A 15,353-nucleotide genomic window follows, 5' to 3' on the forward strand; every position below is an offset into this window, starting at 1 on the left:
CTTCAGGGTGCAGAGCAGGTGTGAACGGCATGATGTTACCTTTGACCTCTTTATAAATATCTTTGATGTGTCCACTCTGCTGTGACACGTCCCCACCATGTTATGTCGTTGGTAAGACCTGGGGTGTGAAAATGGCGCAGTGGCAAACGACGGCTGACACAGAGTTGAGATAACTGACTGAGATGGAGTTTGACAGATCTGAGACCAGACTGTCCTTCTGCGAGTCTGTCACTCCGAGACAACAAAGACAAGGGCACAGCAAACGTCACAATCTTTTGTTTATTCTTAGTATTCCTTTACACATGAAATAAAGAAAAAAAATATTTTCTATATTAAAACATCTGTGTGAAGGGTTGTGCAAAAAGGGAAGAGGAGAGAGAAGGTGAGGGACGTCACACTACACTCAGGCCGGGGACAGCAGAAGTAAACAGACGAGTCACATAGTGCAAGAGGGGAGAGTGGTATCAACAGTGGGTTATCAGAGGTGGGTATGAAACCTCTGTAGAATTCCTCTGGCACCTGTGAGATATAATCACTCCCACTATGACGGAGCTGTCTCTGAAATACTGGTAACATGAAAACCAAAGGCTCGTCCCACTGATGCACTATCCACCTCTCACCTCTCACATGCTGTGACAATCACTGACAATATTCTTTAGATGGCGGTGGAACATAAAGATGCTGCTCCATGACACCACCCTCAGGGATCCTCATACAAAGCGTTTTCATTCGTCTGCTGTGACCAAGAATTCACTCCCACAGTCTGAACTGTGCCACAGGCTTGATCAACGCAAGACACCCTCGCTCACACCTCAGCGTTCATTAAGCTACACGCCAAACTTGAAAAATCTGACTTTCAACAACTTTCATACAACACGTCACTTATCTCCGGCACATTAGGCCAATGTGTGCTGTCACTTTATTCAGTCGGGTGTGAAAACAGCGTCCTACATCTGTGGATACTCTACCAATAAGAAAAACAGTGTCGACTAGTGACAGAGAACAGACCGACTGTCCAATAGGCACTAAATAAAACGAGAACCACTCAATTATCTCAAAGTTACGATAGGCTATCTTTTGCATTTTTTTGTGAGTGCTTTGTGGTTTTAAACACATTCACACTCGTGTTTCAACACAGTGCGACATGACTTAAGCAGGCACATGAATAACCGTACTCACAACACACGGAGAAGCTCACACAAGGGCGGTAGTTCTGTACAAACATCACACACACGGTCATAAATCATTCACGCTCATACTGTAGATACGTGCATCATAATCAAACACACACTAAATCCTCAACGCACAATGATGGCAATATTAAAACATCACTCCTCTGATCACACAGAAACAAGTTTAGGACGATAAAAGCCTGTTGTTCAGGTCTTGTTGTGGTCATGCTGCAGTCAGTGCTTTAAGTGATACAGGTTAAATGTTTTAATACAACATGTTAATACTGTGGAAGATACTGTAAGCTGTCTGGTTGGACTGGTGATAATAGCAGATAATTCATCTAAAAAGATCTAATATAGGTTCGATGGTTTCATTTTTTACAAGATTTGGCTCTTCAAAATTAGTTCAATATGTTAGTGAATATTAAATAGTATATATTATGTGTATATATTCTGTATTCTGGATTTGGTGAGAAATTTAAATTAGTTTTCTCTTTTTGTTATCAAGTATAATACAACAACCATTCTATACACTAAAACATTCAGCTTTAAGGGGGTTAAAGTGGCGTACACATGCAGTATTTACAAGGCTGGAGTGTGAATGTGTGTGTGTATGTGTGAGAGTGTGTACTTGTACTTATGTCTTTGTGAGGACCATTTCAAGCATAGACCTTACTGACATATTTTGGTCCTCACTTTTTCAAAGGGCTGTTTGAGCGTTAAAACTTTATTTAGGATTAGGGTTAGAATTAGGTTTAGGTTAAGGGTTAGTATGAGGCATTTAGTTGTGAAGGTTAAGGTCAGGGTAAAGGCATTATGCCAATGAGTGTCAAAATAGAAGTACAAGGTGTTTTGGTTTGTGTATACGTGTGTGTGTGTGTGTGTGTGTGTGTGTGTGTGTGTGTGTGTGTGTGTGTGTGTGTGTGTGTGTGTTTATATTAAGACCATTTTTTGTAGTGCCCAAATTGGTTTGTGGTTTCTTCACAGGTCCAGGCTGGAAACGAGACATATCCACTGTTTTTTTTATCATCATCTGATCATTTAACTGTTATCGTTCTTTTCTAATACATGTGACCTAAAAATCTGATGCTGTTCATCCATCTAATTTGAGGCACCTTGATTGAAATTTTTTTGTAGTTTTGTTTTATATATTATAGCTACTGATCTAAGTATCAAGTCTGACATCTGAGCCCATCGTGCGTTATGGCTTGTGAAAATGCTGACACATCTCGCCTGATAGTAATTTACTGGTAAGAAAAAGCAGAGAAAGGCCAGTTGGTTGTACATCTTACAATTTTTTGACATTCCACCAATCGTGAGACTGAATTATCGAGGTCGTCTCACTTTCTAAGAAGGTCAAAAAGCTCTTTGTTGATTTCTGTGCATCAAACCTCGACTGTCATTTTTTTAAACATGAGGTAGAGACATGCATTTTGTCAAATGAACACTATATCTGCATACCTCCTTTTGTTTTTACTATACAAGAGTTTCAACTAAGTTCACTGAGCATCCACATATCTGCAAACTCTGCACACATAATGTTGTGATAATGAAAAAGGCCTCATAGGACAATTTTGGATATTTGAAAGATGTTAGCTATAAATGTTAATCCTTTGTCCTATAATGTTACTACTCTACAGATCTAACCTTTTTCATTGACAACTAAACCTAATATTTAATAGTTTATCTAGTTTAACTACGTCAAGAAATAAAGTAGTTTTAAATAAGGAAAGTAAAGGAAGGGAAGGGGAAGGAAGGGAAAGAGAGTCAGGGAAGGATTAAGAGATAGAAGAAAGGCCTCAATAAAGACATAGAAGTTGAGAAGGATAATGAACAAGCACATTCTAACTATTTGAACTTTCACTTTCATTGATTATTTCACCTCTGGCCCAACATAAAGGAACCTGGAGTTTCTGCTTTCATGAGATTCCTCTTACTCATCTGAGAATAATACGATTTTTGAATACCCCCGCCCCAAAATCCAGATCCACGATAAAAAAAAGAGTTTGATCCAGACTCAGGTCTGTCTGCAACTCATTTTAAACATCTGATATATACTGGGTATCTATATTTAAATCTCAGAGACTATAAATGCACTGAGATTAGTGTTATTAGCAAGCTTTCTTGTGTTATTCAAAACTCATCTTTTTAGCTCCACCAAGGAGGTTATGTTTAGAGTTTGTTTTTGTTTCTGTTAGTCAGCAGCATTACACAAAAACAACTTGAAAGATTATTACAAAGCTTGCAGCAATAATGGGATATGTGCCAAGGAACAACAAATTAAATTTTAGTGTGGATCCGGATCAGAGATCAGATCCAGGAATTTATGCTTGCTGAATAAATTCCAACATATTCAAGAGGTTAGTATCAATCAGTGTGTGTAATTTCATGCTGATCCAAATAAAAATCTGGATCTAGTGGATTTAAATGTGGTTTCATTTGGGTGTAGGTTTGTTTCAGCTGCTGTATGGTAACAAATAGAGCCAGAAACTTGTAACTCCCACAAAGCTGCAGCTGAGAAACATAATGCAGCCTTAGCTGTAAGGTCTGTTTTAATCTAAGGAGACTGTTGGGCCTTGTTGGAGGAATAGCCTTAATAGAGTGCATTTGTAGTTATTTGATGGCATATTGCAGATGTTTCTGATGCCAGAGGACGGGCACAAGCATTTAACATCCACATTTCACCTTTGTGCAAAATGCCAACAACTGAATGTGATCTGTGTAATAAAAAGGGCTTTGATTTGTGTTTGGATTATGTCCAGTCTAAATAATATCATCACATGTTATAGCTGCACCTGTTTCGTCAGTTTTATCCACAACTTAATTAACCATCTAAATGTTAAAGGACGGTTAGTTCAGGTCAGATAAGAAATTCTAGTTCTGTTCTGGTTTTGATAAAATCTTGTAAACCTCACTATGTTAGAAAATACCTTATGTGTTGTTAAAAGTTTAGTTGTAAACTCAGCAAAGGATTTCATTTGAAGTCTGGCAGTTTCACTGTGAAGTTACCAAAAAAAAAAACCACACCAACAAAGGTGCGTACAACTAAAAGGTTAAACAATCAACAAACCGTATTAGTCATGTGAAGTGTTTCAGAAAGTCTCAAAGGTTATATGTTAGTTATAGAAAGTGAGATATACCATTATGAAGGTAATCAGGCATTAGACATGTTTAAACCAAAGCCCTCGCTCGCCCCAGCCTCAGTGGTTTCTTCATTATTTGGTTGGGGGTGTTCGATTGTCTACAGTGGTGGTAGATCTGTGGGGCTTCCGTTGTGTTTTTGCAGGGGCAGATCTCAGGTGGTGGTTGGTTTCTCAGCCGCAGCGCCATCTTCTATTACAGCACCACCAGATTTCAGCTCCACCTCCGGGGTTTTAGGGGGAGCCGCTTTTGGACTCAAGCCTCCATTAACATCAGTGTGATCTGGGCTCGGTTTGGAATCCAGGCCTGGCTCAGGTGCACCGTTGGTGATGGGTTCTGGTGTGGTTGGTTTAGGGGGCTCGGCTGTGGGAGTTAGGGCGCTCTTACTTTCAGGTTTTGGGGCTTTAGGAGCAGCTGGTTTGGGCTCTGGGCTCGGACTGGGTGCAGGCTTTGGATCAGCTGGGCTCAGACCAGCCTTGGGCTCAGAGCTCAAAACTGGGCTAAGCTTAACTTCTTGTTTGGGAACATCCGGCTTCACCTCCTCAGGGGTTTTCTTAATCTCAGGTGTTGGGCTGGCTTTAGCTTCAGCTACAGGACTGGGCATTAGTTCCACAGCGGGTGGAGCACTTGGTTTGGCCTCGGCAGCAGGTGGTGGACTTGATTTGGTTTCTGTAACAGAGATGCTTACAGCCTCAGAGTCAGGGATTTGATCAGGGACATCGGTGTCAGTGTCCAGTGGGAGGGCGGTGTTAAAGCCAACACCCGAGTCACTGGTCTCCAGGTTACCAATTCCAATCTCTTTAGAGGAAACCTCCAGACCCTGAGTTCGGGGAAACAAAGAAAAGGTCATTTGTACAACTTCATACAATGAGGTAATCCAGAGTGCTTCACATCAGACATAAAAAATGAAGACAGGTTATAGGAGACATAAAGGGCAATATAAAATGAACATTTGAGGGTTGGGGGGAAATATTGGGAGGGACACTGCCATAGGGAGGGAGGAAGAGGAAGGGGGGCTAGGATATATGAGTATGCCAGAAAAACATTTTCATTATCTGTATAAGTCACTATTGCACTGGGTGCAATAAAGTTTTGTTTAAAAAAGAAACATATAATTGGGATTTTAAACAGAGTAAAATAAACTGGAAGATAAATAACAAGCTAAAACTGCAGAGCTAGAATAAAGTGCAAGGTATCACTGAACAGACCCAAATTATTTTTAAAAAGGCAGCGGCAAACAGAAAAGTTTTCAGCCTCCATTTAATAAAACTGAGAGTAGGAGTAGACCTCAGGTTTTCTGGGAGTTTGCTCATAACACGTGATGCATAAAAACAGAATGCAGATTGTCCGTGTTTAGTTTTGACAGCTAGTGGATCTGTCCCAGAAGACCTGAGATGTCTGGAAGGTTCATAACACAGCAGCAGATCAGGGATGAGTTTTGGTCCATTTCTTCCTTTAAAAAACCAATAGTAACATTATAAAATCATTTGATTTTGTCACACAGGAAGCCACTGCAAAGTTCTGAGACCTTGACTGATGTGATCCTCTCTCTGGACTCTAGCAGCAGCATTCTGAATAAGCTGCAGCTGTCTGAATGCAGAAAAATTGAGATGATTAAATTATTAAACTCTCTTAAAGATGCAGTTTCATGACAAATACACTTCACATCCTTACTTTAATGTCCACCTCCGTGCTCTGAGATTTCTCTGTGGTGTCGGCCTGGGAATGCTTGGATTCCTCACTGAGTTTGGTGATGTTCTTCACCACCTGTGACAGTGGAGAAAGAAACAGTCAACATCATCACCATCATCATCATATTCATCATCATCACATTGTCGTCAGGATGTTTGTCCCTCCGACCTGTCTGAAGGCCTCCCCTTCGTCCTCTTTGCCAGCATTCTGGGCAATCTTCTCCAGGGTAGCAGCCCTCTTAGCCCTCTTCTTCACTTTGATCAGGCAGGACAGCAGGCAGGCCAGCAGAAGGAAAACCAGCAGACCCAACAGGGCGATGATGGCCACATACAGCGACTCCAGCTTGTAGGCTGCATGGAGGCATTGCGGGAAGGAGACAGAAGGAACAGGAGTGGGAGTAAATTAATCAATGGACCTCTCTGTGACGTGTTGAAATTCCAATACAAGAATATGATCTACAAAGAAATGGATCATTCTTTCTTTTTTAGCCACAAAGCAATTTATTTTTGTTCCTCTCTATTATGCTGTTTTGACGCCACCCTTTAGCAGCTGTCCCAGCAACATAAAACTGCTGTCCCCCTTTCTTACGTAGCAATTCCAGGTGGACGGAGGACAAAGTGAATCCCAGTATGTCAACAATGTTGAACTGGCCAGCATCTGACCCCTTGACCTTATCTAGAAAAACCAGTGAATGGTCCAAGCTGAGACGGTCCTGCAGACCCAGCTCCTCTGGAGTCTAGAACACAGACATGCACATCCTTGAGTTTTAAAAATCAAGACAGCACAACATATGTGTAACAATCAATGAATGATGTAAAAGGTAACCTGTGAAATAATTGCCTGTGCCTCTCCTTCCAAACATGAAAAAGAACCTGTGGCAGCCTTTAATTGTCATAAAAACTCAAAAGGTGTTTAGTTTGTCCAGTCTGGACTAATGTAAAAAACATGGCGGCCTCTTTAGAGAGGGTCCCCTCGATGTAAATATAAAGTATTTGAATATAAAGGGCCTTTTCTTGGTTAAAGAAAACTACAATTCATACAATTTAGATGAAATGAACTAGTGAAAACATCATGAGGATTATTCTACATTAAATTCCTGCCAAGAGATCCCTTTCACTTAAATCTTACACACTGGATTGTGGTTTCATTTGTTATGTTATTTCTTTGATTTTAAATGTTGTATTATATTATTTGCCATCTTTGATTTTGCATGATAATATTTTGCTTTGTTTTTTTCTCTCTGTGTGCTATATGAATAAAGCTATTATTGACACTAAAACATATTGTCATTATATGTTTTATAACATAAAGAGTATGTAATTGTTTTATACATATATTTTCTTTCAGTCCAAAGAGGACTGACAATGTTAATGTTATGCAACATACAGTAATATCCCCTGAGAAATGAGAGAAATGAGAGGCTCCAGTTACACTTGTGAATTCTCCCTTGTCCAGCAGCAGATGGGGCGTGGAGTCATAATCGGGGCTGTAGTAGAGACGGACCAAGGAGCTGTTGAGCACCAGGTTGATCTTCAGTCTTTCACCAATCGGCAGCTTCACAAATTCTTGGTGCTCTGAGACACAGACGGACGACAGGGGAGGACAGAGGACAGACAGAGTAAATACATCACAGCTCTGTTTACAGGCCCTTGGAGCATCTACAATGCATTAGCCTGCTCGAGCCCATTAACATGCAGGTATTTAAGAAGCCATTACTGCAGACAAGAAGAGCCTAATAACCACAGACACAACAACAACATCCTGATGGGAGTTGCAGGCCGTTTGAGACAGGTCAAGCACAAGAGACGAAAAAGGCTAATATCTGTCTTCATTTGTCCTCTCACCTTTGACGTTGAGACACACTTTCTTCTGGATGACACCTTCGAAGTCCCTAACAGTGTAGCTTCCCTCGTCTGCCCCCGTGACAGCACTGAGGACAACATGGCGCTCGTTGACGCTGATACGACCCTGGTAGCCCTCCCTGGACATGCCCGTACTGGTCAGCAGCACCAGAGCTGGTCTGCAGGAGGAGAAGTCAAATCATCGTGATTCAGAGACAATCTGGTTCACTGCATGTGCATCATGGTGGGAAAATGTCATTACAGATTCTCTTGGGTTAAAATATCAGAGTAATCTGGAGGACTCTGTACCTTGATGTCTGATTGGCCTCCACGGCGATTGGCCTGTACTCCAGGGTGATGGGAGGGGTCACCTCCAACAGCGGAATAAAGAAGCTGTCTCCATATTTAATCATCTCCTCATTGGAGCAATCTGAGAAGCAAAGGATGGGAGGTGGTAAAAACTTCAGTACAAGGTTAATTAAAGCAGACAGGATATTCCAATGTACTGTAAGTGATACAGAGTGAAGTGTGAGAGAGAGAGAGAGAGAGAGAGAGAGAGAGAGAGAGAGAGAGAGAGAGAGAGGAGAGTGTGTCCGCTTCGTGCGAAAGAAGAAAACACAGAGGAGGGACAAAGGCTGGACAGATGTGTTGTAGGGGGACGGACTGCAGGGAAACGAAGGAGCACTGATCCAAAAATATCAGGCTGGCTGGAATGAAAGGGTGCAGACACAAAGCGAGCAGAGGGAAAGACAGTAAAGACCAGATAAAGACGGGAAAACAGCAGGGGAGGGAAAGAAAGGGGAGCGGGTTGGCAGTTAAAGAGCTGCATAATTACTGGCTGGCAGCTCTGGCATGCCTTCACACACACACACACGCACACATGTTTATCTCAGCACAACACGTTCCTCCGTCCATATGGCACAGCTTCCACATACTGCTACACTACGGTGGTTTGTATCCGTGCTGGGATTGAATTTACTCAAGCTGGGTGTCATTCCCTCTTTCTTTCACCTTTGTGTGTTTAATCTCATCAGAAATAACTTGTAGCACTGACGAGACAAACAGGACGTGTAACTGTGAGGTTTGTTTGGCTGCAGACTGGAGAATTCAAGCAGAAGAAATGACACTGCACTGACTCCAGATCAGGTCTAAGAATAAATCTATGATGTAGCACAGTGGTGGAGGAAGTTTTCAAAACCAAAACTACACTGTAAAAATACTCCAGTGCTAAAAGTCTAGCATAGTATTTATTTTTTAGAACAAAAATATTATCGAAAAAGTCTCAAATGTAAACGGTTCAGGTACAGAAAATCATCTTATGGTATAAAATACATGATCAGTTTATTACATGTTAATCAATGAGTACATCACAGAAAATTAATCAGCAACAAACTATGACATCAAGTTAATGTTCACAGGTTCCAGTTTGTTATAGCTCTTCTCATTATTAGTTTTTCCTTTGGATTAACAACCACTGCTATTTTTATGTTAAACAATGAATCAATGAATCAACAAAAAGGACTTTATTCAATTCTGAAAAATAAACTTTAATCGCAGCCTCATTTGCACATCACTGTCTTGACTGACAGATTCTGTCTCAGGATGAACTCAAATTATACTTTCACAAACTATTTTATATCCTGTATTGCATTGAGAGTTTATAGTTACAGTTTATAGTAATAGTTTGTGATGTAGATGTAAATTATCCATTTAAAATCACTGATTACTAATTTAACATTATCCTGGAACAATGAATTAGAATTAGAGTTAGACCTCATGTGAGAGGGTGACGTCATTTGAGACACTTCATAGCTGTTGTTAATATGTCATCCAATACCTCGGACTATAAGCGTGATGCGCCTGATCTCCTCTGGCTTCTCTGGGTTCTTCACCGTGTACACGCCCTCGTCTTCCTCACCCACAGCGTCTACGATGAGGTGGCTGAGGTGCCGGTTGAGTTTAGTCCGACTGTTGATGACAGCACCGTCCCGCATCAGGACCACATCAGGCGACCGCGGAGAAGACCTGTTCCGAAATGTGACCTCCAACCCAAGGGAGGGCAGCATGATGTGGAAATCCTCCCCATGGAACAACGTCATCGAGTCCTCGTCGACTGGATTAGATGGTGGAGACGCGGAAGAGGGAGCATTGACAAACACATTATGTAAAAGAGCGGCTCATAATTCATCATTGACGAGTGACAAACTCAACATGAAAGTCTTACCTTTCACAGGAGCAGACAGAACTGTGAAGAAAGAGAAAATAGAAATTAAAGGTGATATGTTTGGACTCTATGACACTGGCATTGGTGGAATAAGACACAGTTGACATATTTCCATATCACTACTACAGAGCAATTTAATGACGTACCTGTGGTGAGCAGGAGGCTGAGTGTGACCACACTGACTGTCCCCATCCTGGCTGATGTGATTGTGTCTACAAAGAAAGATGTGTGAGTCAAAACCATAGGCAGGATGTATTTGTTTTCCTTCACATGTGTAACTGGATTTATTAGTTTGAGGAAATCTCTGAGGGATCATGCAATTTTGTTTACCGCCACTAAGGAGTTGGTCGGTTAAAAAACAGGATTGCACAATAACAACTGAACAGATTAGCAAGAAATCTGTTTCACTTTATTTAACATTGTGAAACAATTTCAACATTGTTTTCCCAGGAAGTAATTCATGGATCTTGCACATTCAGGCCCATGTAGGGAACGGACATCTATGATTATATGAAGATTGGTGCAGCTTGATTTAATTTAAAGGGGCTGTTGGGCCTTGGGGAAGGTACGTGCCCTAATGAGGGCCAGCCTTGTTAATCAAGTGACTACTGCTATTAGAATGTTGGCTGAAAAGCAATAACAATCTTGTCTTGTCATGTCCCAAATACTGGATGCAGATCACGTCCCCAAACTGAATATATTGTTATAGTGTCAAGACTGATCTGTGAACCAGATCTCATGAGGGAGATGTTCTGCTGTCATATATACACACACACACACACACACAGGTAAAATGAATATTTAACATGCTGTAGAAAGACTTGTCAGTTGCCATTAGACAATAAATGGAGACAGAATGAGTCCTCCATTCAGTGATGTCACTGTTAATAATCTCACATGTAAAGTCTCCCTGCTATGCTATAATAAACATTCAGGATCTACTTGAATCTCTTTATCATAATTTGTCTTTCGCTATTTGGAGGAACATCTGCAAACAGGATCCATGGCTGAAGAAAACTGTTGAACTTAAAATAGGTGAAACTGTAACTGAATGGGAAAAGGAACAGAGGGGGAGGGGGCTAACATGATTTCCACAAGAGCCTGTGAAGGTTTCTGATGAAGCATCCTGACTGAGGAGATATTGATGATCTTTTTGTGCTGAGACATCAGAGGCATTGCATCACGGGGCTGGAGCCAAAAGAAACGTTCCTGTGGTTTTTCATTTTAAAAGCCCAGGAGGGGACCAGGAGGAGACACCCGCAGCGCTCACTGTCGGACAGAGCAGCATCTACGCAGCATGCAGCCAAGGTTATCTAATATATATGCCAGAACAGCTATATGCTGTCAGGTTTATAAGAATTGTGTGATTATGTTTGCATTGTATTTCTTTCCATCTTTCCTTGTTGTTATTCTTTAAGGTTTACTATCCAAGGAGCCAATCTAAAACTCCTGGAGGGGACTATTTGCAGAGAATCTTTCAGCTGGACTTCAGACATAAAAGCTGCCTGTGGTGCAAATCTCTTTCAGAAAACCAATGCTATTATAACTTAATGACATACCTGGGCTCAATTTCAAATCAGGGCCATGAGATGATTTATGGGTCAAAGTTAATGTCGTGAAGAGGAGCTTCCCTTTTATAGTGTTTGTACATGTTTAGCAGGATTATAGATCACTCTCAAGGATCGTCTATTGATTATGTGCCTGAATTTAAACACAGAATAATTCATGACCCTGAAGATAATTCAAATTGTGGTGGTGGGAGTGACGACCTGGCTGAGATTCCAACAGGAAAAGTCCAGTCGGAGAATAGGGGGGCTGCAAGGAAAACATCTTTTCCTCAGGAGCATACATGAAAATGATGGTTTCTGAGAGGGATCATGATTAATGTTATAACACTGAGGGGGATTATGATGATTTAAAAACTGCCTCCTGCTTCTGAGGCGTCTGAGGCAACGCATCCGGAGTTTGTGCAAAAGACGTTTGCTGCAGTTTTCGTTACAAAGCCGAGGAGGGGACTGGGAGGGAACACCTGCAGTGCTCACAGCCACACTTTGCAGCAGCTAATAAACACGCTGTGAAGATTAAAGTGTCTTATTGCAACACGGCAGACACAACGTCACACATCCCATTCCCGATGGAAATTATGCAGCATTAAAAAATCTCACCTCCATCTGTATGTGTGCCAGGTGTCTGCCTTTGTATATGTGGAGGTACTCTTTGTTTCTTAATGTTTAATAAGAAAAAGTAAAAATTCACAGTGTCATAATCTGACAACCAAAGCTGCTGTTTCCCAGAAGGCCTCACACAACATTATTTCCACATACCACACTCTGGGCAGGACGCCTAAAAGCCCACAGATTTTATTGTATCTGAAACAAAATATGTAACCAAACTGCGTCACAAGGAACAGAGTCACTCTGCAAACAAAACCTTAATGTCCAGTCATCTGTATCTCTCAAATGACAACGTAATCGTATTATTGTTGTCCCCATCTTTGTTTCAGGAATTCTTCTCAGGGTTTTAAACACTTTTTGAAGTCACTGCATCATAAAAAATATATCCAAGACAATGACTCTTGACCTATGTGACAGACAGTGTTTAATGAATAAAGTGATCTTAGGTGTAGGATTGGTTGGCTCTGGGAGGAGAAAAGTGAACCGGGGCCATCTGTCTGTCCCAGCAGTCGACCCTCACCCAGGCACTGCGGCCGATCTGTTATTTCTGTGCAGGATCTGAGCAGAAAGGAAAATCCAAACTCCTCTCCTTTTGTTTATGTGTGATTTTGAGCAATTGAGACCAAAACTAACATGAGGGGTCGACCCCACCGACCGCAAACATGCAACATCATGAAAACACACGCAATAAGCTATATTATGAGCTTATTCATTCATACACTGTCCTCTGGGCACAGACGATCTGGCCATCTGCTGTCCTTCCCTGACTTCATCCTCTCCTCTCACTTAGCATTACTTAGTCTTTATTCTACCTCAATGGATTCTGCTCTGAGTCTCGTCCTCTTTTGCTTTTTCTCACTTCCATTGCAATTTTCACATCTTCAAGTGTTACTTTCCACCACCATCACAACCGTTCTTCAAGTCTCCCTGTCCTCTCCTGCTGCCTTCGACAGCTCTGCATCATTTTCGTCTTCTCCTCTCAACCCCCCTGCTCCGTATCTCGGGGCATCTCTCGCTTCTTCCCTTTTTTTCCTCAGCCCTCCTCTCAAGATCTCTCTCTCTTTTTATCATGTCTCTTTCACCCTCTCCTCCTCCTTATCTTATATAATCCAAGCCTGTGCATCCCACTCTGAAATCAAAGCCTGTGCCTGTGTTCCTTCAAACTCCAAACTGCATGCTATACACTGGAGGGACAGACAGGTCTTTGTCCACTGGGCTTTAAAGAGGCGGAAATGCCATCAATGACTGCAGATGTGGGGACCTGACAAAGCTACCTCTGTGTCGTCGTCTTCTCACACACACACACACACACACACACACACACACACACACACACACACACACACACACACACACACACACACACACACACACACACACACACACACACACACACACACACACACACCAGTCTATGCTCAAAATGGACCTTACACACATACAGGTTTGTGCAGCTATCCTTATTAGGACTTTGCATTGACTTCCACTCATTGTGCATCCAAACCTTAACCTGGAGCTCAGGAAGTAAGTTTTGCTTTGGCTACTCTGCTGGTACACACACAGATGCACATACTGTACCCTCTTCCCACAGCGCTAGACATTCATAAAACATGAAGCATTAAAATAGGGCTGCACCAGGAGACACATGTGAGAGTGGCTGGGTGTGTACTTCAGGTGCAGCACCTAATAACAAACATGGAGTCTCCCTTTGCTGAGAGAATTCAAAAAAAACTTCCCATTTTCCACTCTGATGATCCCAACGTCACTCTGCATCACCTTCACTCATCTCATGTTTCAGAGCCACACAGCAGAAAAAGAAGAGGTAGGGGGGAAAGAGCTCAACCATCCAGATAATATCGATGAGACAAAATCCAAATGAAAGTCTATGTTTGACAAAAAGCAGCTGACACTTTTCCACCATATTGCCTGCACCTGTCAAATTCAATAAAATCAGTGGACAGAAATGGGTATTGGAAAAGGAAGCAGGTGCAGGGGCTACGTGACAAACCCACTAAAAAAGGGGATAAGGGCTCAAGAGGTATGGATTTGCTTCATGTTAAAAAACGCAGACAGGATCGGGTCTGGTGCTAAACACCAATGCTCTCTGGTGTTATGGGTCTGTGAGCTGCACACTGCAGGCAGAGGTGACAGCCAGGAAGAGCATCCTCCCATATAATGGATGCTATTAAGCTTTTAAGTGAAAAGAGAGGAGAAGATACAAGCTTCCTTATAATTCCTTAAGGCAGACTATGGAAATGAGATAAGACTATAACCTGTATAATATGCAATTTAAACAACAACAGCCTTGGACTGAATCTGTACATGCACATGAGGCTACAATCAACATTTATCATCATCCTGCATCCTGTAGAATAAAGCTGCATGATATTCCTGACTCTCCCCAGGAGGCTGCATGGGGAATAAGTGAAACGGCTCCATCCTTGATGTGTTCACTCAGTAATCAGGATGAACATATTTCCACAGCTCTCCTCTCCCATTCTCTGACAGTATATCATGTGTTTTTAAACCTCACAGCTCAGAAACATGCAGTCACCCCCCGGACCGGGACAGCAGACAAGCGCATCAACCCAAAAAACTGCAGAATTTAACCCGTGGCGCACTGGTCCTGGTTTTGGGAAAACGCATCGGCGCGCGTCATACGTGTTAGAGGCAGAAATAAAGCAGCTCTCGGCGGCTCACCTACCTCTATGAGTCCGGTCACAGCTGCAGGGATGTGGGGTTTGACTCAGAGGTCAGTGTTCGTGCGATCGGAGCCTGGTTTCTGCCTCCTTCTCCAACCTCGCCCCCTCAAGAGCCACGCTTCACCGCTCGGGCTCAACATTTGGAGGACGCTCAGAATATGTCGGGCTCGACTCGTGCGCTCGGAGACACTCGACTCGTGTCGGGAAACACCGGACAGCCCCCCCCCCGACCCACCTATGGTCCCTCTGACAGAGAAGATGGAGGTGATGGTCGGTCAGAGTCAGAGGATGCTGATGCTGCACAGTGAGCATCCATCAATCTATTCAGCTGTCAGGTCCACACAAGATGATATCAGAATAGTTATTTATGTGCTTTTGCTTGGTGTAATGATTTTGATCACATCATT

At 42.3% G+C, this 15,353-nt stretch overlaps 1 protein-coding gene across 1 annotated transcript; it reads right to left on the minus strand.

The window, feature by feature from the left end:
- Positions 1–3,594: 3,594 nt before the first annotated feature.
- On the minus strand, positions 3,595–15,110 carry LOC109633259 (uncharacterized). The gene is made up of 11 exons (XM_020092988.2): positions 14,949–15,110; positions 10,217–10,282; positions 10,071–10,091; positions 9,684–9,959; positions 8,156–8,276; positions 7,850–8,025; positions 7,437–7,579; positions 6,594–6,741; positions 6,174–6,355; positions 5,988–6,080; positions 3,595–5,133 (listed from the first exon to the last, which is right to left on the minus strand). The coding sequence occupies exons 2-11, from the start codon at positions 10,260–10,262 to the stop codon at positions 4,468–4,470; spliced, it is 1,872 nt and encodes a 623-aa protein (XP_019948547.1). The 5' UTR covers positions 10,263–10,282; positions 14,949–15,110; the 3' UTR covers positions 3,595–4,467.
- Positions 15,111–15,353: the final 243 nt, after the last annotated feature.

The sequence above is a fragment of the Paralichthys olivaceus genome, chromosome 13 (genome assembly GCF_024713975.1).
Source record: "Paralichthys olivaceus isolate ysfri-2021 chromosome 13, ASM2471397v2, whole genome shotgun sequence".
Taxonomy (NCBI): Eukaryota; Metazoa; Chordata; class Actinopteri; order Pleuronectiformes; family Paralichthyidae; genus Paralichthys; species Paralichthys olivaceus.